Source organism: Schistocerca gregaria, chromosome 8 (assembly GCF_023897955.1).
Source record: "Schistocerca gregaria isolate iqSchGreg1 chromosome 8, iqSchGreg1.2, whole genome shotgun sequence".
Taxonomy (NCBI): Eukaryota; Metazoa; Arthropoda; class Insecta; order Orthoptera; family Acrididae; genus Schistocerca; species Schistocerca gregaria.
In genome coordinates this window covers 166,933,320-166,955,583 of record NC_064927.1, presented here as the reverse complement: position 1 = coordinate 166,955,583, position 22,264 = coordinate 166,933,320, and the positions used below count along the sequence as shown (strand labels likewise).

Below are 22,264 nucleotides of genomic sequence, written 5' to 3'. Positions count from 1 at the left end.
AGGAGGCGAACCATTTTTTGTGATATATTGCATAACACGCTGCTACGTGCAATGTACTGTACCACGAAAGAATTTTGCACCTTCTATAAGATGAGACAAAAGCATACGAAACTTCCAAAGGAAAATTTTCAAAGCTGAATACTGAATAATTATTAGAGTTCCTTCGATCAAATATGCAACACTGTTTATACAAAATATTCTGTCCGAATGCAACTTGAATAAAACACTTTTTTCTCAGAATGGCACTCAGTCGTCAGTTACACAGATATTTTTATTTCGCTTTACCTATTTCAACCATTAATCTGTCTTCTTCATGAGCTTATTACTGGTTTAGTAGATATCTATATCTTCTTCGCAGGTCCATAATGCCAAAAAAGTACATATTATACGTGATCATTACAGATTGAAAGAATGACACATACAGTAAATGGATCAAATTTACGTGCACAGATATTGAAATCTGCTAAACCAATACTAAGCTTCTGAGGATTAAAAATTAATGTGGAAACCGGAGGCGAAATTAAAAAAAAATGTCTTTGCAACTGACGACTGAATTTTATTCAGAAAATATATACTAGAGTTGCTTGCAAAATAAAAGCTACGATTAAAATCATGAGTGAAAATGTATTTTTAATTATATACACATGATGAATACATTAATGTTTACCGCGTAAAGAAGAGCTATTGTGTGACTGCTTATCTAATATCCACCACTCAGAAAAAACCAAGAAGTACTAGCGCATCACAGTGACAAAACAGCCCATTCAGAACTACATAACTTCAAATAAACAGCTAGTATACTACTGTGAAATACTTCACGTAGATAATCTCTTGCCGAGCGGTCTGAGGCGCTGCAGTCATGGACTGTGCGGCTGGTCCCGGCGGAGGTTCGAGTCCTCCCTCGGGTATGGGTGTGTGTGTTGGCCCTTAGGATAATTTAGGTTAAGTAGTGTGTAAGCTTAGGGACTGATGACCTTAGCAGTTAAGTCCCATAATATTCACACATTTGAACATTTTTGAACATAATCTCCGAAATATGACGTCATACTGCATTCCCAGTTTCTCACATTGTGAGAAACTAGGTATAATTGCCTCATAACCGAAACAAACTAGAGTGAGGAATGTTTCGGCCGTGGACGTTCGTTGCAGCATATTAACTGGAATCTTATTTCGTTTTATTTGGTTCTAGTTCCTGTAATAATTGCGCCTTGTGAGCGTATAATCGTAAGTTTTGGTGTAGGACTTCGTGCATCGTTGATTGTAGTATGGGGCTTTTATCAGGGGTGCGTATAGACTTCCGCGAAGAACGAACGAAATCTTGTCTTACACAATCGACGTTTTCCTGAGGTATTACTGGCCATCTGCTCCTCTCTTTTTCCAGCCTTGTCCCTGTCTTTTTCAATTTCTTGTGCCATGCACAGAAGTAACCCTGGATCTTGCAATTATCTACATAGCTATTTTTTAAAAAATGTGCCGAACTATTGGGACTATGGTTTAACAAACTCAAGTAAAATTTTAAAAGTCCAAGCTTAATAAAAGCAGTGATCCAGAGTGCTCAGCATAAATTTCTTTCATTCCCGTTTATAAACACAACACGTTTTGGTCCTTAGACCTCGGGTTCCGGTTAGCGATGACCATCTTCAGAGCTTCGGCCTTTATTTTACTTTATTTAATGAGTATGAATGCAGACAGCAAGATGGGAGCTTGACTCCCGAAAAGCGTAGCTGCGTGTAACATTCCTCACATTTGTGCATTGTGTGTTAAATAACGATCTCGATTACCTCCACAATCACTACCACTAATCCTTAAGGCATATAATACTAGAATTTGACCTGGTTTTTAATTGCCCTCTATTTCATTTACGCAAACATGCTATGCTCATACAAAGGAATCACGTTTTAATCACTTTCATTTTAACAATTTCGAAAGACAGAATTAAGTTTCTCGTCATCTAGCTTCCGTCTTCCGGTTTTGTGCCATCGTGGTTAACGAGCAGTTATTCTATTAACGGATTTTACGTAGGACCGAAAATTTTTGTATTCGTACAGAGAGGTGTCTCTACATGTTTGATGTTTTTCTTTTAAACTTCATCAGGGTGACGTGAACAGAAAACATTTCCAATGCGCTCTCTTGAAAGACCTAGCTTGTAGATTCCATGGGATTTTTCGTATAAGACTTATTACAGCATATTGTAAGCAACTGTGGTTAGGAGCTGAATGATGTGTCTTGTCTTGCAATGATAATAAGAAAATCTAGGCCAGTAGGCTCCACGAAAGCGCTGAGCGCTGTAAATACAGAAGCAGCACAGGATTCGCGGTGTCAGCGACGTAGCTGCCCCAGTCCGCCAAACGCACCACCCGTTGTGCTCTGTCTCACTGCTTGCTGCACAAGGTCTGTCAGAATGCTGGTACTGGGCGCAGTCAGCAGCGGAATCTCAAACAATAAAGCGAATGTGGATTCGAAGTGACATGGGACAATTACTTCGAATGTTGTTCCGTTCAATGCATTTTGAAGCGCTCCTGATGTTGGAACCTCTTAGCAGTTTACGGAAATCTTACAATAAAGTTGGCAAAAAATGGTTCAGATGGCTCTAAGCACTATGAGACTTAACATCTGAGGTCATCAGTCCCCTAGACGTAAAGTATGAAAAGGCGATGAATAAGTATTGGGATGCATCGTTAGCTGCAGTGATGCAGCAACATGCATTCGCAGCTACGAAAACAATAACAGTACGTAGTTGAAAACGTCACCGTGGGCAAGCCAGGCTGTAAACGGTGATTTCGCAAGTTGATGGTCATATACGAAACTGTCCAGTTGCACTTCTACTCACGCAACTGGGCAATTTCCTATACCATGTCATCTTGCGAAATTACCGTCTGCAACTTGTCTTGCTTTTCAACTACGCACTGTTATTGTTTTGGTAGCTACGAATGCATGTTGCATGAGTACGGCTAACGATGCATTCCAATGCTTAATCAACGCCTTTTCATACTTTGGACGATTTGAAAGTGGTTGCAGATAGCAATTGAAACTAGTTATCGAACTTAATTCTGATAGGAAAATTGCGGTCTACGCATTAGAGATTTTTGCTTTTAAGTTCTCACTGAACTGATGGTTCGATAATATTCACACTCGCCAGCACCTGCTATTCTTGGAACTGGAATATACGAGTACCTACCAATTAATTTGTAATTTTTGCCAATCTATATACACTCCTGGAAATGGAAAAAAGAACACATTGACACCGGTGTGTCAGACCCACCATACTTGCTCCGGACACTGCGAGAGGGCTGTACAAGCAATGATCACACGCACGGCACAGCGGACACACCAGGAACCGCGGTGTTGGCCGTCGAATGGCGCTAGCTGCGCAGCATTTGTGCACCGCCGCCGTCAGTTTCAGCCAGTTTGCCGTGGCATACGGAGCTCCATCGCAGTCTTTAACACTGGTAGCATGCCGTGACAGCGTGGACGTGAACCGTATGTGCAGTTGACGGACTTTGAGCGAGGGCGTATAGTGGGCATGCGGGAGGCCGGGTGGACGTACCGCCGAATTGCTCAACATGTGGGGCGTGAGGTCTCCACAGTAAATCGATGTTGTCGCCAGTGGTCGGCGGAAGGTGCACGTGCCCGTCGACCTGGGACCGGACCGCAGCGACCCACGGATGCACGCCAAGACCGAAGGATCCTACGCAGTGCCGTAGGGGACCGCACCGCCACTTCCCAGCAAATTAGGGACACTGTTGCTCCTGGGATATCGGCGAGGACCATTCGCAACCGTCTCCATGAAGCTGGGCTACGGTCCCGCACACCGTTAGGCCGTCGTCCGCTCACGCCCCAACATCGTGCAGCCCGCCTCCAGTGGTGTCGCGACAGGCGTGAATGGAGGGACGAATGGAGACGTGTCGTCTTCAGCGATGAGAGTCGCTTCTGCCTTGGTGCCAATGATGGTCGTATGCGTGTTTGGCGCGGAGCAGGTGAGCCTCACAATCAGGACTGCATACGACCGAGGCACACAGGGCCAACACCCGGCATCATGGTGTGGGAAGCGATCTCCTACACTGGCCGTACACCTCCGGTGATCGTCGAGGGGACACTGAATAGTGCACGGTACATCCAAACCGTCATCGAACCCATCGTTCTACCATTCCTAGACCGGCAAGGGAACTTGCTGTTCCAACAGGACAATGCACGTCCGCATGTATCCCGTGCCACCCAACGTGCTCTAGAAGGTGTAAGTCAACTACCCTGGCCAGCAAGATCTCCGGATCTGTCCCCCATTGAGCATGTTTGGGATTGGATGAAGCGTCGTCTCACGCGGTCTGCACGTCCAGCACGAACGGTGGTCCAACTGAGGCGCCAGGTGGAAATGGCATGGCAAGCCGTTCCACAGGACTACATCCAGCATCTCTACGATCGTCTCCATGGGAGAATAGCAGCCTGCATTGCTGCGAAAGGTGGATATACACTGTACTAGTGCCGACATTGTGCATGCTCTGTTGCCTGTGTCTATGTGCCTGTGGTTCTGTCAGTGTGATCATGTGATGTATCTGACCCCAGGAATGTGTCAATAAAGTTTCCCCTTCCTGGGACAATGAATTCACGGTGTTCTTATTTCAATTTCCAGGAGTGTATATTGGCCAAGCGTCTAGGAATTTTAGAACTATATATATGCTAAATATCTCATAGCTTCGAGGAGAAATAGCACAGGATCACCTGGAAAAGGATACAGAAACAGATTTAAAAATTCGTAAAAATCAATAACTTGTAACAAAAATTGGCAGTACAACAGGATTCACATCCAAAAATCAGTAGCCCAAGGAAAGCAAGCAATGAATGAATAATACCGCTGTCCAATGTTACACTATTTGCCCCCCCCCCCTTTATTTAATTAATCCCTTCTCACTGCTGCTGTCTCTTCTGTCATTATCTCTCTCTTCCTTGTCATTGTTACATACTTTGTCTCATTACCACTGGCTCTCACCCACTTCCCCTTTCTCCTTCTCTTTATTTCTCTATCACGGGCACTGTCTCATTCAATCTTTCTGTCACTGTGATCCATGTTCCACTGCCACTGCGTTTCTCTCTCTCTCTCTCTCTCTCTCTCTCTCTCTCTCTCCCACACACACACAATTTTCTTCTGCCTATACCCTTCGGTCAAAATTTTTAAAGGTGCTGAGGAAGGTAGAATGAGGCAGCTAGTACTCCGCTTTGCAGTCACTGTTAAAAAACAGGAACATATTCGCATTTTTTGTGCTCTGACAGGAGCATTTTTACGCTGGATCCCTTATTCCTGCTGCAGCAGGACATGTAAATCACACGATAAGAAATGTTTTTGCCAGTAAAATTTAAATGTTTTACTTACGTGAAACTGGAATAACGTAAAACTATTTTTACACCTCGGACCGAAATTTGCAAAAACGAAATGCATGTGCTTCAGTACATCAACATGAGGCTTTCATATTATAACATTGGCGCTTTATGGACTATTTTTCCGTGTTACGTCACTTTAGAAACTGTTTTCTCATCACATCGGATTTTACTCGCGTATTTTACGTTTACAAGCGTGTAAGTTTGGACTTCTGATTCTCGGAAACGGATAAATATAGGAAGAAAATTTTCAAGGTTGTTAGGGATCTGGATTCTAGGAATGTATCATAAAAATACGGCCGTTTGCTGTAAATAGCCACATCGGAATCCTCGTCCGGGTTTTGGTCCGCTGGTGACGGCGAAAATACAGTGGGGTTTTCCAAGGACATGAACTAATGGTGCCTACATAACTCCATCAAATCACCTTATACTACATCATATGTAAAACGAACCAACCGATATTACTTGTACTTTGACGCTGTACTGTAGGATAGTGACAATAAGACGATCCTTCTGTTATAAATAGGAATGGTTCCAAGCCCAAGGGCCATCCAAAACATTTATCACTATTTTTTCGTTGCCAATAAATACCGAGGTACGTGCACCAAAAGAATCCAGTTTTTATGCGCTATGTTTTGGAGCATATTAGGTTGCATGCTGTTTCCAGAAAAATAATTAGATGTGGAAAATTCTGAGATGATAGATGTTCTGTGCCTATCTGAACACCACATAACCACAGGTATGGAGAAGTTAAATATCAGGGAACCATAGATCTTGGGGTTGCGGGGGAGGCTTACGTGCCTCAACGATACAGATAGCCGTACCGTAAGTGCAACCACAACGGAGGTGTATCTGTTGAGAGGCCAGACAAAGGTGTGGGTCCTGAAGAGGGCAATAGTCTGGACGATTGACTAAACTGGCCTTGTAAAATCAACGTCATTGTTGTGCTGGTACTGCGAACGGCTGGAAGCCCTTAGGGCATGACGTCATCTTAGGTAAAATATTCCGGAGATGAAATGGTCCCCCATTTGGATCTCCGGGCGGAGACTACTCAGGAGGACGTCGTTACCAGGAGAAACAAAGCTGGCATTCCACGGAAGGGAGCATGGAATTCCAGATTCCTTAATTGGGTAGGTAGGTACGTTAGAAAATTTTAAAGGGGAAAAGATAGTATAGATATAGTGGGAATTAGTGAAGTTCTATGGAAGGAGGAACAAGACTTCGACAGTTAAGTACAGTGTTATAAATACAAAAGCAAATACGGGTAATGCAGGAGTAGGTTTAATAATGAATAAGAAAATAGGAACGCGGATAAGCTACAACGAACAGCAGAGTGAACGCATTATTGTAGCTAAGATAGACACGAAGCTCACGCCAACCACAGTAGTAAAAGTTTATATGCCAACTAATTCGACATATGAAGAGATTGAAGAAATGCATGATGCGATAAAAGAAATTATTCAGATAGTTAAGGGAGACGAAAATTTAATAGTTATGTGGGACTGTAATTCGATGGTAGGAAAAGGAAGAGGATGAAAAGTAGCAGGTGAATATGGAATGAGGGTAAGGAATGAAAGAGGAAGCCGCCAGGTAGAATTTTGCACAGTGCATAACTTCATCATAGCTAACACTTGGCTTCAGAATCATGAAAGAAGATTGTACACGTGGAAGAAACCTGGAGACACTGGAAGGTTTCAGTTAAATTATATAGGGATAAGACAGGGATTTAGGAGCCAGGTTTCAAATTGTAAGACATTTCCAGGAGGAGATGTGGACTCTGAGCACAATTTATTAGTTATGAACTGTAGATTAAAACTGAAGAAACTGCAAAATAGGAATTGAAGAAAATGGGACTGTGGTGAACTGAAAGAACCAGAGGTCGTAGAGAACTCCAGAGAGCATTAGGGGATGATTGACAAGAACAGGGGAAAGAAATGCAATAGAAGAAGAAGGGGTAGCTTTGAGAAATGAAATAGTGAAGGCAGTAGAGGATCAAGTAGGTAAAAGGACGAGGGCTAGTACAAATCATTCGCTAACACATGAAATAATGAAGTTAATTGATGAAAGGAGAAAATATGAAAATGGAATACATGAAGCATGCGAAAAGGAATACAAACTTATAAAAATAAAAACGAGGGGAAGGGCCAAATGGCTAAGAAGGGATGGATAGAGGACAAATGTAAGGAGAGAGTTGGAACTTAAATAGTGGCAACTATTTATTCACAACCGATACAAAAGAGTTAACATGTTTACACCTGTTATTGTCCTTCAAAGCACTCACCAGCGTTGTGTAGAACCCGTTGCAGCGATGTGGAAGGCGTAGTATACCGTTATCGGAGCCTGTTGTGTTGATGGTGCAAATGCAGCTGTCTAAAGTTATGGTGATTCTCGTGTACAACTGTGATGGTGTTGTCCTAACGCATTACGTTCCTCTATGGCAGACCGTCAATGCACAGTATTACAGTTCGTTTTGGGAGCATTACCTGCGACCAGCTTTGCGAAAGAAGCGGTGACACTCGCTGCGCAACCCACTCATCATTTTGCACGACAATGCGCGGGAGCATACAGCGCAAGCTAATGGACTGTCTGATCATGGTTCAAATGGCTCAGAGCACTATGGGACTTAACATCGGAGGTCATCAGTCCACTAGAAGTTAGAACTACTTAAACCTAACTAACCTAAGGACATGACACACATCCACGCCTGTGGCAGGATTCGAACCTGCTACCGTAGCGTTAGCGGGGTTCCGGACTGTAGCGCCTAGAACCGCTCGGCCACTACGGCCGGCTTATCTGATCATGACGCATAGTTAATGTAAATAAACAGTATGGCGCATTACAACCATAAGCCAGGTTCATACAGAGCATACTCGAGAGAACAGAATACAATGATTTGAGTAAGTCAAAAGGGATGTATGGTATGAGATATATATAGAAAGAGATGTTAATGTCAAATTCAGTTTATTCATAGTGAACGTCTGTTTATATTTTAAAGTTGCTTTCTGAAAAAATTATTCAGAAAATCCATTAAAAACAAGTAAGCGATGAATAACTAAGGTAATTGGTCTCATGTGAGAGAAAGAGGGAAATCTGTATAAAGACCAGAGTGAGTCAAAATCCGATATTACTTGTATACTGCAAATAACACTGTACTATTTTAAGCAAAGTCATTAAAATGTTCAGCAATACGCACATCCCTACAGAAATAATGCCGATAATGTTAAAACAATATGGAATATTGTGAAACAGGAGACAGGACAGGCAACTAAATGACAATGTTGTGACCCATAATTCACAAATTGCGACAGCTATTAACAGTCGTAGTCTAAATATAGAAGCAAAAATGTGATCAGATGATTCATTTGAAGAAATGAGAGAATATATTAAAAATGTAATCCTTCACTGAAACTAATAGTATTATAAAAAATTCTAAAAAGCGAAAGCTCATGTGGTGTTAATGGAACTTCAAACAGAACTCTGAAAATTTCTTCAAAATTAATAAGTAATGTCCTTAGTGATATGTGCAGTGGATCACTGCCGTAGGTAATTTTTCCAGACAGATCAAAATACCTTCATAAAGAAGGGGACAAGAGAGACTTCAACAAATATCGTCCAGTTTCTTTATTCACTTGGTAACCTTGTACCACTTTTTTTACATTTTTTGAAAATACTGGGAACAAAACACATCGCAACAAACATCGTAAACTTTCACAACCAGTGCTTGGGAAAATGAAACTGTGCACTAACCTTTCCATATTAAAGAAAAATTTGTCTTTCAACACTGGTATAAAGTCACAGTCATTTGGGGTAATTTTGTACAAGTCTTAAAAACAGATTATTTTCCCTTAATCTAATACTATGGGTAAATTTAAATTATGCCAGAAGGTAATCAAGTGTTAATAAGAAGTAGAAACAAGCAGTTTAATTTAGTACTGCATGTTTACTTTGAAATGTCTAGATATTTGTATGGACCCCGGCATTGTTAAATTTAAATCGCTGTCGCCAGAAGCTTTCTTGACAGCCAGCGTAATAAAAGGAAAATCACAAGCTTTAGAACTTGCAATAAGGTGGGAAGACAATTGAAGTACTGACCAGAAACCAGAGAGGTAATAAATAACTGTCACATTTAGTGCAAAATGACGCAAGTAAGCAGAGCAGCAGCAATTTGAAACAAAAGTAGTAATGGCACAAAGATATCATGATTGGTAAAAAGTTAACCTGATTGACTGTAGTAACGTCTTTCTCCAAAGTACTGGAGACAACAATGTACCAAGGAGTAGCTTCACACTTCAATTTACATGGCGTATTACATTTCTGATTGCGAAAGGGTTGCTCGATTGAGAATGCTACTTATACCTACTCATCGAACGGTAGAAGTAATAAAATGTCACCGGTTGGTGTTATGCGTGATCTTTCTAAGGCATTAGGTCGTGTTATTCTCATAGAGCAACTCAAGTATTATGGAATTGCTGGCTTTACGTCCAGCTGCTTTTAGTCATACTTAACAATACCAAAATTCTGAAAAAAGTACGCATTGGGTTCTGTACAACACATAGTCACACCAACAATTGATGTAGCACAGTAGCAGGATTCCGTAAATCGCGTAGAAGGCTTAAAATTGTTGGGTGTACGTAATGATGGAAACTTGAACTAGAAGAAGCTTCTAAATTAGCTTTTGAAATAATTACTCCTAAGTTTAGCTACTTTCATTCTCAGTAAAACTGCTAATCTTGAAAACAAACGAACAAACCTCCTGACACATTTCCATTGATTGTCTTGTGCAATAATGTTATTGGTAACTCTTCAAGCAGCTGGACATGTTAACTGCTCCTCACAATACATAAATTCATCCATCACAATTTGAAAATTGACGCCCATATCTACAACACTAGAGGGAAAAACGACCTTTATACCTATTGTTATAGTTGTCAGTGGCTGAGAAAGAACTTCAGTACGCAACAACAAACATTTTTCATCGTTTGTCCAATGCCATACATTGTCCGAAGGGTATCAAAGTGAGTTTTAAATTTAACTTAATCTTTTCTTCTGGTGACTACTTTTATTCCATTGACGAATTTCTAGATAGAAACTAGTAGCCAGTGAAATCAATAAAAAAGCCACCAACTAAAAAATGTTTATTAATATTAACATGTGTATGCATTCTGTAAACTGAATCGTTCATCGTTTCGATAAGTGATTCGCTCGAATGATATATGGAACACCTAAAGAGCTAACTAATTAGGCCGGGTGTGAAGCGAGAGAAATGGAAAATGCAAGGGAAAATTCCGTCACTACTTTATGATAAGGGTGGGAAGGATAGCTGTGATATGGCTGCTTCCATCTGTCCACGCACCTGGCCTTCAGACGACATTTTTTTAACCGCTTCTCTTTTCTTTGTATCTGCACGAAAGCGCGTGATTGCGATCATAACACACGTTCTTCTTTTGTTTTGGTGTTCGAGGCGCCTATCTGCCCAGATGCTGACGTCGGCATCCCCGGCGGGTATAAAACAGCCGCCGCCACACACTTCCACACTGTCAGCCCTCAGTTCACAAGAACAATGGCTCGCGTTTCCTCACTGGTGAGTATTGCGTCACTTCTGCAGGGATGTGTTTGGACTTAGATGACTTATACTGCCCACTAAACTGTGTATATGACTTTAGGGTTAGAAGGGGGGTATTCCATGTTATTTTTATCATCCTGCTATAAGCACATTTAAGGAAAAGCATTCGTCCGCCTCGGTAGCTGAACGGACAGCGCGGCGGATTGCTAAGCGAATGGCCCGGCTCGGTTCTCGGCCGGGTTGGAAATCTTATTGGCTCGGTGACTGGATGTTGCGTTCTTACAACGTTGGTATCGTCATTCACGCTTCACTAATGAGATGGCTGAATGGACACATCCTGAAAGCCAATAGAAAGGAAAAAGCTTCGACATGGTGCCGCACTGCAGACTGTTAACGAAGGTGCGAGCATACGGAATAGGTTCCCAAACGTGAGTGGCTCGAATACTTCTAAATGGGACACACTACGTTGTCTCTGATGGCTAGTGTTCATCTGAGACACGGGTATCGTTAGGAATGTCCCAGCGAAATGTGATAGCACTATTATCTACATATAGCACACAATTGATCTGTCAGACAATGTGTACAGCAGACTGTGTCTGTTCGTTGTTGATGCTGTGGCGTACGGAAGGTCTAATCGTTGAGAGTACGAGGATACAAGATGACTTAGACAAAATTTCTAGCCGCGGGGGATTAGCCGAGCGGTCTAGGCGCTGCAGTCATGGACTGTGCGGCTGATCCCAGGTGAGGTTCGAGTCCTCCCTCGGGCATGGGTGTGTGTGTTTGTCCTTAGGATAATTTAGGTTTAGTAGTGTGTAAGCTTAGGGACTGATAACCTTAGCAGTTAAGTCCCATAAGATTTCACACACATTTCAACATTTCATTTCAAAATTTCTAGTTGATAGGATGATGACAGCTAACTCTAAATGCAAAAAAAATGTAAGTTAATGAAGACGCCGGAGTGGGAAGAAGCTCCTGGTCTCCAGCACGAATACTCACGGTGGACTTGTGTCGAGGTCCGGTGGTTTACCATCTCCGTCGGCGAATGCGGGCTGGTTACCGTTATTCCGTCTCAGCTACACTATGATTGCTGCTCAAACAAGTTCTCGACGTACGCGTACACTACAATTACTCTACTATGCAAACATAGGGATTACACTCTTCTGGTGTGAGACGTTCGCTGCGAGGTCCACCGGAGGCCGAACCGCAGAATAACTCTGGGTTCGGTGTGGGGCAGCGGAGGGGTGAGGTGGACTGCGGTAGTCGTCGTAGGGTTGTGGACCACTGCGGCTGCGGCGGGGACGGAGCCTCTCCGTCGTTTCTAGGCCCCCTGTTAATATACAATACAATAATGAAGATAAGTAGGAAAAAATTCGATAATGTGCAAATGCAGCATTAGTAGCATACTGTTTGACAATCACGGCGATTAAACATCTTGGCAGAACGTTGCAAAGTAATAAAAATGGAACGAGCATGTAAGGATTGTAGTGAGGAAGGCGAATGGTCGACTTCGGTTTATTGGGAGAATTTTAGGAAACTGCGATTCAGCTGGAAACGAGGCCACGTATAGGACAGTATTGTGACCCATTCTTGATTACTCTTAGATTGTTTGGCATCCCCACCTGGTCGGGTTGAAGGCACATCGAAGTTGTTGGGAGGCGGTCTGATATAGCTGTTACAGGTAGATTAGAGCAACACGCAGGTATTACGGAGTTGCTTTGGGAATTCAGAATAGGAATCCCTAGAAGGATTGAGAAAATTTAGAAAACTAGCATTTGAAGCTGACTGCGGACCGTTTCTACAACCACCACGAACATAAGAGAAATCATGGCTCGGAGTGACGGTTACAGATAGTCGGTTTTAGCCTCGCTCTGTTCAGCACTGGAACATGGAAGGATATGGCTAGTAGTGATACAAGATATTTTCCGCCGCACATCATTCGGTGGTTTGCGGAGTACGAATGTGCCTGTACATATACGAGGGTACTCCCAAAAGTGAGGTCTCCTATTTTTTATAAGTACAGAACTCTGTTTGTGTGGCAGTTGGTCACACTGTTATGAAGAGTGTATCACGCGCTGTTTGTAAACGTGCGCACGCTGCGCCGAGGCGCTCTGTTTCGGCTTGGCAGCCGTTGAGAATGGAGCTCCCGTTCGATGTTACCGCCACGTGCGAATTGAGCACAGTTGCTCGGTTTTTGAACGCAAAGGGCACTGCGCCGATTGAAATCCATCGCCAGTTGACTGGAGTGTATGGTGAGTCGTGCATGTACGTCAAAAACGTTCGAAGTGGTGTAGAGAGATTGCAGCTGGTCGGACCGAAATTCAGGACGAACAAAGGAGCGGGAGACCGTCAGTTTCTGAGGAGACAGTGTTGAAGGTTGAGCAAAGCATGTGTGAAGATCGGTGGATCACCCGGATGATCTCTGCACGTTGGTTTCTCTGGTTTCCCGAAGCACCGCTCACAGTATTTTAACGGAAACATTGAACTACCTGAAGGTGTGCGCAAGATGGGTGCCACGCCTGCTGACTGAGGACCACATGCGGCAACGAGTTGATGCTTCCCGCGCATTTCTTCACCGCCGTGCAGCCGAACAGGACAACTTTCTGGACTCATTTGTCAAGGGTGACTAAACCTGGGCATACCACTTTACACCTGAGACCAAGCAACAATCACGCCAGTTCATAACTTTCTGAACAGCATGGCGGCGAGCTGGTACGACATGGGTATACAAAACTGCCACAGCGTCTACAAAATTTCATCGACAGAAATGGTGATTATGTCGAAAAATAGGTAAATGTTCAAGCTGCAAACTGCTGTAAACAATTGTAGAAATAAACAGGTCTATGTACGTATAAAAAAATGGGAGGCCTTACTTTTGGGATTACCCTCGTAGAAGGAGTGTCTCGAGACATCCGAAAATCGAGTGAATCAGTAACACAGTAATATCAGTAGCACGGAATTCAGATGAAGTTTACGGCTTGATTGCGGTAGTACGGAGAGCGCGCTATGTTATCCTCGACAATTATTGACAAGAGATGTAACTAACTTCAGGCGTACTACAGGGAAGTGTTGGTGCTATTGTATTCCTACTGAATGTTAATGAACTGTTCCAGAAGACCTTACACCGTTAAAGAAAATCAGTCCTTAAAATTGCAGTTGTGCTTCAAAATGTGTGTAGATAAAGAAGTTAGTTCTAACGAAAAAGTAAGATATTCTTTTTTGCGTACTTGATGAAAATCTTGTTTCAGTATCTTGATCAACTTCTTAAAAATCTCAGCGATTTCCGTGTTACACTGTAGATACCTGAAAACATTTATTCCATGTACTGGAAACTTTTCTTCCGATGTAGTGGTTACTATCTACTATGATGTGCTCCCAAGAACACTAACAGTACAAAGAATGCTTCACATAAAATTCATAGAAAATAGCTTATGAAGTCTTCTTTGCCTAGCTTTATATTCACTAGAGGATAGTGAGGACAGCATGAGTAATCACTTATCACATCTATAGTCAGGAATTCATGTTTGATGCGATTAAATGATGGGAGACCAATGATTTATGCGTAAGACGACAGGACCCGCGATTTCGCGTGGTTGCTTTCCAAAGTAGTGGTAGTGGTACTGAGTCCAACATGCGTCGTGATTTTTAAATGTGCAATTCCTTTGTTACAGTACTTAATTCATGGTAAAAGAACAAGAGATCGTATATTTGCAATGGCTGCGTCAAAACGAAAATGGACTGACGCCCATTTAGTGGTTTATGCAAGATTGGCCACACCTAATCGTGCTGAAGAGATGTTCGCTTTACTGGTGAATACTTCGGAAATAGTCAGTGCACTGGATGACTGCAAATTAACTTCCGCAATGATGCATTGGAGTCCGTATTCGCCAGATCTCAATCCTTGCGAATACTTTCTGTTGGGCATGTCAAGGGACACTGTCTACGGGAACCATCCCACCACGCTGGACGAACTTCAATCGTCGCTGTGTGTGCCGTCTGAATCCATTACCGTTGACACGACTACAGGATGTGATGGAAAATTTCATTGTTCGTCTGCGCTGCTGCGTGCTGCGAGCGGTGCACATTCCGGAAACACTGTGCTGTGATTGCGAAGACTGTTTGCAGTGGAGGAGTTTAATTTTGCACACTTATACTGTACGAGCTGAACGGCGCAGAGAGCATTGTATTGGCAGCTTTTCGAACTGCATCGAAACTTCTATATAAAATTCTTACAGCTTCCACAGTAAAAATAAGTTTTGTTGCACACGTCGTTTGATATTGGTTTTAGACATGTTTAATTTTGAGATCAGGGACTCCATCGATGGACACTCTGTAAAATTAGCCGACAAAATACTTCATGCATTTTGAGACAGGCAACCCTACTTACATAATCAGCGTTGGCTCTGGATGGTCTAAGTTGGTTTGCCTACCTTACTGTGGATGAAATCACGGCCACTTTCACTTTGTCCATATAGTATAAGCGGCTTATGAAGACCACCGGCCTAGTGACAAAGCCTCACAGCTAGTTCATCAGCACCTTACGCTGACCACCATGCTCCCTGAGTGACAATGAAACCTTCTCGTCTCCTCTATATCTCTTTTGTTACGCAACCTTTCCTTCTACAATAACCTATGGAACCTTCCCTTAGGATTTCTATCTCTTGCATAATAATAACAAATGAAATCTTCCCTTTGGAATTAACTCTCTTTCTCAATAATAATAAGTGCAATTTTCCCATACATATTTAAATGCTGCTTTTTAAAAGTGATTTGCTGATCATTTCGACGAAGCATAGAATGTGTCGTCGTCGTGGTCCTCAGTCGTTACCTGCAGTAACCCAAAACTGTTCCTTACCTTTTTTACTGTTACTGGATCGCCATCTGACTGCTACATCGAACTGCGACATGAATATACTTACTCTGTTTCACTATACTCTATTAGCTGCTGGTGGGCTTTCATAATAAGTGGCTCTATTTATTTCCAAAGCTGACGTTATTCTTTAATAGCAACACTGACGTTATTCTTTAACTAATTTGGCTGAAGTTACGTAATTCACAGTTAAACTTTTTCTTGACAACAATAAAATTTTGCAAAGTTTTACGTTGATGGTTTTTGGGATGGATTATAATTAGAAATGCAATATTGCTGGCAAATGTTAACTATATTCTGAATGAAATGATTTTACAAACGTTCAAATGGGACTTACCTTTTTACAATAATCTTACAACTAGCAATGCGCAAACAAACCTTCAGTAGTCTTGAGTTTCTCAAAAAATTAATTCAGTAATATTAGTTTATCTTATTATAATAGTTAGCTGATGTCTCTGTACACCCGTTTATAATCTATTGTAAATCATAGCTAGTGGCTGGCAGGCACACCGCTCCTCTCAACCTCTCGCTTCAGACCTGCTACCGACTCGCTTCACTTCTCGCTTACTACTGACTTCCTACGAACGCTAAAGTGCGGTCTCTCCCGCCAATAATGCTTTCTGGTGAAGACAATCCCTGCTACCATTACAAAATGTATCAATGTGCGGTCTTTCCCGCTCTTTTTTAAAATGTATCCATTCGCGGTCTCTCCCGCCCTTTTTAAAATTATATCAATGTGCGGTCTCTCCTGCCAACAATATTTTGGTGCAGACATTCCCTGCTACCAAAATTATTTCCAACGTGACAAATATTAATTACTCCTACTTAATCCTATTAATAATATATAAACATCTTTCATAAATTGTGGTTTGACAATACACAATAGAAATATACAGGTCCTACAACACTTGCATGGCTGCTGTGTTACAGGTGTGCCTCATCGCTGTGGCCTGCCTGGCCCTGCTGTGTGCATGTGAGGCCGCATACCCTGCAGCCCACCAAGGCTACCCTGCTCATGTCGGTAAGTAAATCTCACTCTATTGCAGTAAATTCTAATGAAGCTGCAGTATTTCATTTGAGTCACGTTTGAGTCATTTGATGCATTAGATACTTCTGTTTCCTCCTGTAAAACTCTGCTCTCAAAGTTACGGGGTGGACTATTCTGAAGCGATAATGTAAGGCTCGTGGTGTACAGTTTCTAAGATACAGGTGCACTCAAGACCTTCTTCATATTCCTCAGTTTATAACAAAGTTCAGCTATACGCAAGGAAGCTGCTCCTGCATGTTTTCAGATAGCCATCCGCAGCCTTTCCTTAGGTCCTCTCTCGACCTTTCCTCACCCGGCGGACTCGTGTCGAGGTTCGGTGTGCTGGCCAGCCTGTGGGTGGTTTTTCAGGCGGTTTTCCACCTACCTCGACGAATACGGGCTGGTTCCTCTTATTCCACCTCAGTTACACTGTGTCGGAGATTGCTGCGTAAACACAGTTGCTGCATATGCGTACACCATAATTATTCTACCATGCAAGCATTTGTGATTACAATCGTCTGGTATGAGACGTTCCCGAGGGGTCCACTGGGGCCGAACCGCACAATAATGTGGGGTGGCAATGGGGTGGGTGGACTGCTGTGGCCTGTTGTGGGGTTGTGAACCACTGAGGGCTAAGGTGGGACGAAGCCGTCGTTTGCAGGTCCCCGGTTTAATACAATACAATAAAATATAAATATGATGCAGTAGTTCCTTGGTACGCCTACTCTCCATTTTTATCCCATCCAAGTCGATTTTGGTTTCACTACAGCCATAACAGCTTCCAGTACAGATTTTTGTTTTCCCGTCTCTCCTGGTAATGCTCAAAATACAACTGCCCGTTGTTCACTTTCAGAATGGTGTCTCATTTAAAGTACTGCCGTTAAGTCACAACTACAAATACGCGCATGGTAACCTTCTATCTCAAGACACGTTGCTTGCTTTGCATTGAGCACGCTACGCTACCACAGCTTATTTCTTTCGTTGTTCATCCAATCACTGACGTCAATTATTTTAAATATAAATAGTCGTCAACTCATTCTCCAACTTTAATTTGTGCTTTTCTAGTTTACATGTGTCAGTAGAGGAATTCAAGATGACATTTGGAAATGGATTAAAGTTCAGGGAGAAGAAATAGGAATCTTGAGATTTGCGGAGGGCACCGTAGTTTTGTTAGATACAGCAAAGTACTCGTAAGAATAACTGAACAGAATGGCTAGTGTCTTGAAAAGACGCTATAAGATGAGTATCAACAAAACCAAAACAAGAGTAGAGGGATGTATTTGAATTAGGCGATGCGGAGGGAATTTGGTGAACGTGAGACTAAAAGTGACAGATCTCCTCTGTTGTTTGTCTAGCAAAATAAATGATGGCCGAAGTAGAGGATATATAAAATGCACGCTGAGCAAGAAAAGTATTTCTGAAAGGAGGAATTTGTTCATATATAATATCAATTCAAGTGTCATTCCTGAAGGTATGTTGCACGGAAATGAAACATGGATGATATCCAGTTCAGACAAGAAGAGAATAGGTTTGCAAAATGGATGCTACAGAGGAAATTTGGAAATTAGATGGTGGACAGAATAGCTAATGAGGAAAAAATGAATTTATGGCTCAACTTACAGAAGGGATTGACTGGCGGGACACATCCTGAGACATAAACAAATCGCCAGTTTGGTAGTGGATGAGATTGAGAAAAGAAGGGAAGGGGCGTAACAGCTGCAGAGGGAAACGGACATGACCTATTCAGATGGGTGTAGGTCCCAGTAATTACTCAGAGATGAAGGGGCTGGCACGCCATGGACGAGCACGGGGAGCTGCATCAGACCAGTCATCATATTGAAATAACAACACATCAATTATACATTATTTTCGTCCTACTGCAACTGATGTTTCAAGATTAGTTTAAAACTAGCACTATCAAATTTTTCTAGTTGTTACTGGAGTTTCTCCAAATAGTCAAACAGCAGAATGTGATTACCAAAACGAATGTGTCTCAGATATGTTACGTTAAAACTTGCTTCTTCTTAATTTTCCCATTTTAAGGACCTCAAAACATCGTCTAGGACTGCTGAGAATCGGTTTGGTGATAAGAAATCTTATGGCTTGAGTTGTATTCAGATTTAAATGTCTCACTTTCATATACTAACGTGTTGCGTTGCCTTGTTATTGAAGTCAAGTTACTACTCACTTTATTGAAAATTAATCAAAAGTTTTCTCGCATTAGTTAAAGCCCAGATAAAATAATTCCTAGTTATTGCTCTGTTGTGTAATCTATATCGACATGACCATGCTGCATTTCACATGCACGTGCTTGGCAGAGGATAATCTCGTCCACAACGTGCAAATGGCCCAATGTGCAATATCAACTTCCAAGGTGAAACTGATCGTTTGGGTGATTAACTTAAGTTTCCTTTTGTAAACGGTTGGTGACAATTTTAGTGAATATCTTGCGCACATACAACTGTACTGCGTGTACAAGAAAAGTCAAGTAGATTGAGTGTGAGGTATAGCATCCTGTAGAATCTTTAAATGTAGTATAAAAGTGCCTTTACATCACATGCTCGTCAAATGGGTACATTAAGCGGGTTCAGACACAAGCGTCAGAGATATTTTGTAGAAGTTACATGTGATGTACTCTTAATGATAAACATCTTTGCCAGGCATAAGAAGTGTGACTCAGAGTCGTGGATGATGACAGAGCCAATGCCGGAGGTCCAGGGCTCTATCTTCAGCGGGTTTTATAAAAAATCGTGTATCGTTTCTCTGATACCTGGCAGTATTTGCCACTGGAGGAAATGCAAGTTGCACCGGAGTGTGGAGTCTACTTTAAATTGTTTGTCTATGGCTGGATAAGTCAGAACATAACGTCAGAAGATAGACAATGGCACAGAACATCCAGTAGGATCACTCCTAGTAAAGCACTGTAGTATTTGAATCAGTTTTCGTGTTGAGAAATTACCTTATGCCTAATAAATGAACCATGAGCGGTCACCGATCTGTAGATCATACTTTAAAACACAAACATCAATCCTTCTCGACTTTTGCGAAAAAGGGTAGAAAAGGCTTTCGACACTGTTCCGCGTTGTCTACTAAGAACGAAGAAAATATCACACGGCATGTGTTCATGAATTTGTATCTGTTTCGATGAAGTTTTGACCGATGTGATCTGTGTTATCCTGGACTGGGTATGTTTAACTGAAACAAAAGTAATGCTGAATTTTCTCCGGGGATGCGTCTTAGGAGTTCTCACTGCATGATTTTTAATATAGTCAGCAACACTTTCACATTGTTTGTTGACTATATTGTGGTCTGTAGGAAAGTATCTTGTCTGGACTATTGTAAAGAAATGCAGAACGGCGTAGGCACTGCTTTCCGTCTATAAATTTGCATAAATGGAAGGTAACATGTGTAAGTAATTCTATACAAGAACATAAATAAACTTTTAGATCTTGTAATATTTGTGTATGGGTAATAATAATAATACGAAGCTGCTGGGTGGGCAGTTGCAAATATTCTGGAAAAATACGGTACAAATTTACAGGGAATCGCCATCATGACATTATTGTGATTATTTCTAGAGTATCGTTGTTGCATTTGCAACATGTACTTGTGCTTTTGGGAAATCCCGGTGAGAACTAGCTACCCGCTATTCGAAGGAAATAGTAAAAGATGTCAACTGCCTTTATTGCGTGTATTACGCAGGACTAGCGAGAATAACATAACATACGTTACAGGGAGTAATGTGGCACTTCGTCCTGTTTCCCTCGTCCATACTCCTATGGAACAGTACAAGCTAATGCGGTGTATTACATCTGATAGATTTACAATATACATACAATACGAAGAGTGATATGAGAATTAGAACAAGTGCGAACACAGTGTTGCCTAAGTATTTCTAGGGATCCTGCCACTGTATCAAAGGAATGGTGTAAATTTTTGCTGTAGAACAACATGAAACTGTTTCTAGACCAGCCATATCAGAGGCGTTGTCTTACTTCGTGCTGTTGTGCCTTGTACTATTTTGTCATCTGCTCCCACGTTATCGAAAAGTAAGCAAAGGTGGTAGATGATGGACAAGAAAAATAATAAAATAGTGTTGAGAAAGAAACCAGTTTCTGTGATGCGCTTCTTGATTTAATATTCATCAGCAAATTTAAGAGAAAAATCATTTTCACGTCTTTTTTTTTACACGGTGATAATAAGTTTCAGTCTTCTAGCTAGTAATATATGTCAGATAAATCGTTAAAAATATGTGAACGTTGTGTTTCAGGCTACGCCAGGGTCGGCTACGGCGGCTACCCTTCGTATGGCTACCCAGCACACGGTAGCCACGGCTATGGCTACCCCGCCTACGGCTATGGCAGCCAGTACGGCTATCCCGCGTATGGCTCCCACAGCGTCTACAACTGAAGAGCAGCGGTTGTTGACCCACCTCCTCTGCACGGCTGCCCACCTGACGAATACTTTCCTTTCTGCGACACCACTGCGTCCAAATTACCTGTTCCTTACTCTACGAAGGTGGTGCAGTAATAAGGAAAGAGAACACTTACAGGAAGGTGTGCAGCACAGATCTCCGTCCGGCCATCCTGATTTGGGTTTTCCGTGGTTTTCCCAAATCACTTCAGGCGAATGCCAGGATGGTTCCTCTCCAATGGCCACGGCTTGCACATTCCCAATTTGCCCTTCAGCTGAGTTACAGCTCTAATGGCTGCAACACAGTTCCACAACCTTCGGATGAAAATAGCAGCAACTGATTAATTTGATCAACACTTCCAAATTTATTGAATAAAAACATAAGATTTAAAAACAAGCCATCTTTTTATTTTTGTTTCCTGCAGTTTCCACTTCCATCTCTTTCCACGTATCATAGCCGTGCATTATGATCTCACTTTTAAATGGCACTGACAATATAATAAGAGAATTATATTACTCTTAATGAAAAAGGACTGGAAAATGGATAGAAATATGAAATCGTATGAAGAAAATCAAATGGTCTCCAACGTTCAAAAGGAATTAAGCAATTAATATCAGAAAATAAATAGCAAAATGAGTAATTAACTGTTGATGTGCTAGGTGAGGAGGAATGCTTACACTTAATCTTTACTAGATAGGCTATATGATGAAGAATACCTTACGTTTTCAATTAGTCTCATCTGACAACGATAAGTACATTAGAATGTAAATTTTTTTATCGAAGGATAAAAATTGTTGTTCTATACAGAAAGGTAGAAGAAAAAGAGGACAACATCATGCACGATATGAGCGATTTCTATGAATCACACTATGAAGATGGGAAATAAGTTGTCCTTCGTTCTTGTTTCTGTACCTTACTGTACGCTGCTGAAATGGTTTAGGACCAAGGACTATGGCATAACATAAAAACAGTTATTGCCTCAGATCTCGTTGATTTGAATCGTTGTTGATGTAAAAAAAGACA

The 22,264-nt window shown here is 41.8% G+C and overlaps 1 protein-coding gene across 1 annotated transcript; it reads left to right on the top strand.

Annotated features, from left to right (window-relative positions):
- Positions 1 to 10,919: 10,919 nt before the first annotated feature.
- Positions 10,920 to 21,585, top strand: LOC126285285 (prisilkin-39-like). Its single transcript, XM_049984573.1, has 3 exons — positions 10,920 to 10,951; positions 16,731 to 16,821; positions 21,098 to 21,585. Exons 1-3 carry the CDS (start codon positions 10,931 to 10,933, stop codon positions 21,235 to 21,237), a joined length of 252 nt encoding a protein of 83 aa, XP_049840530.1. The 5' UTR covers positions 10,920 to 10,930; the 3' UTR covers positions 21,238 to 21,585.
- Positions 21,586 to 22,264: the final 679 nt, after the last annotated feature.

Coding starts and splice junctions, on each gene's coding strand:
- LOC126285285 (XM_049984573.1), top strand. CDS start 10,931: ATGGCTCGCGTTTCCTCACTG. Junction 10,952..16,730: donor TGGCTCGCGTTTCCTCACTG/GTGAGTATTGCG, acceptor GCTGTGTTACAG/GTGTGCCTCATCGCTGTGGC. Junction 16,822..21,097: donor AGGCTACCCTGCTCATGTCG/GTAAGTAAATCT, acceptor GTTGTGTTTCAG/GCTACGCCAGGGTCGGCTAC.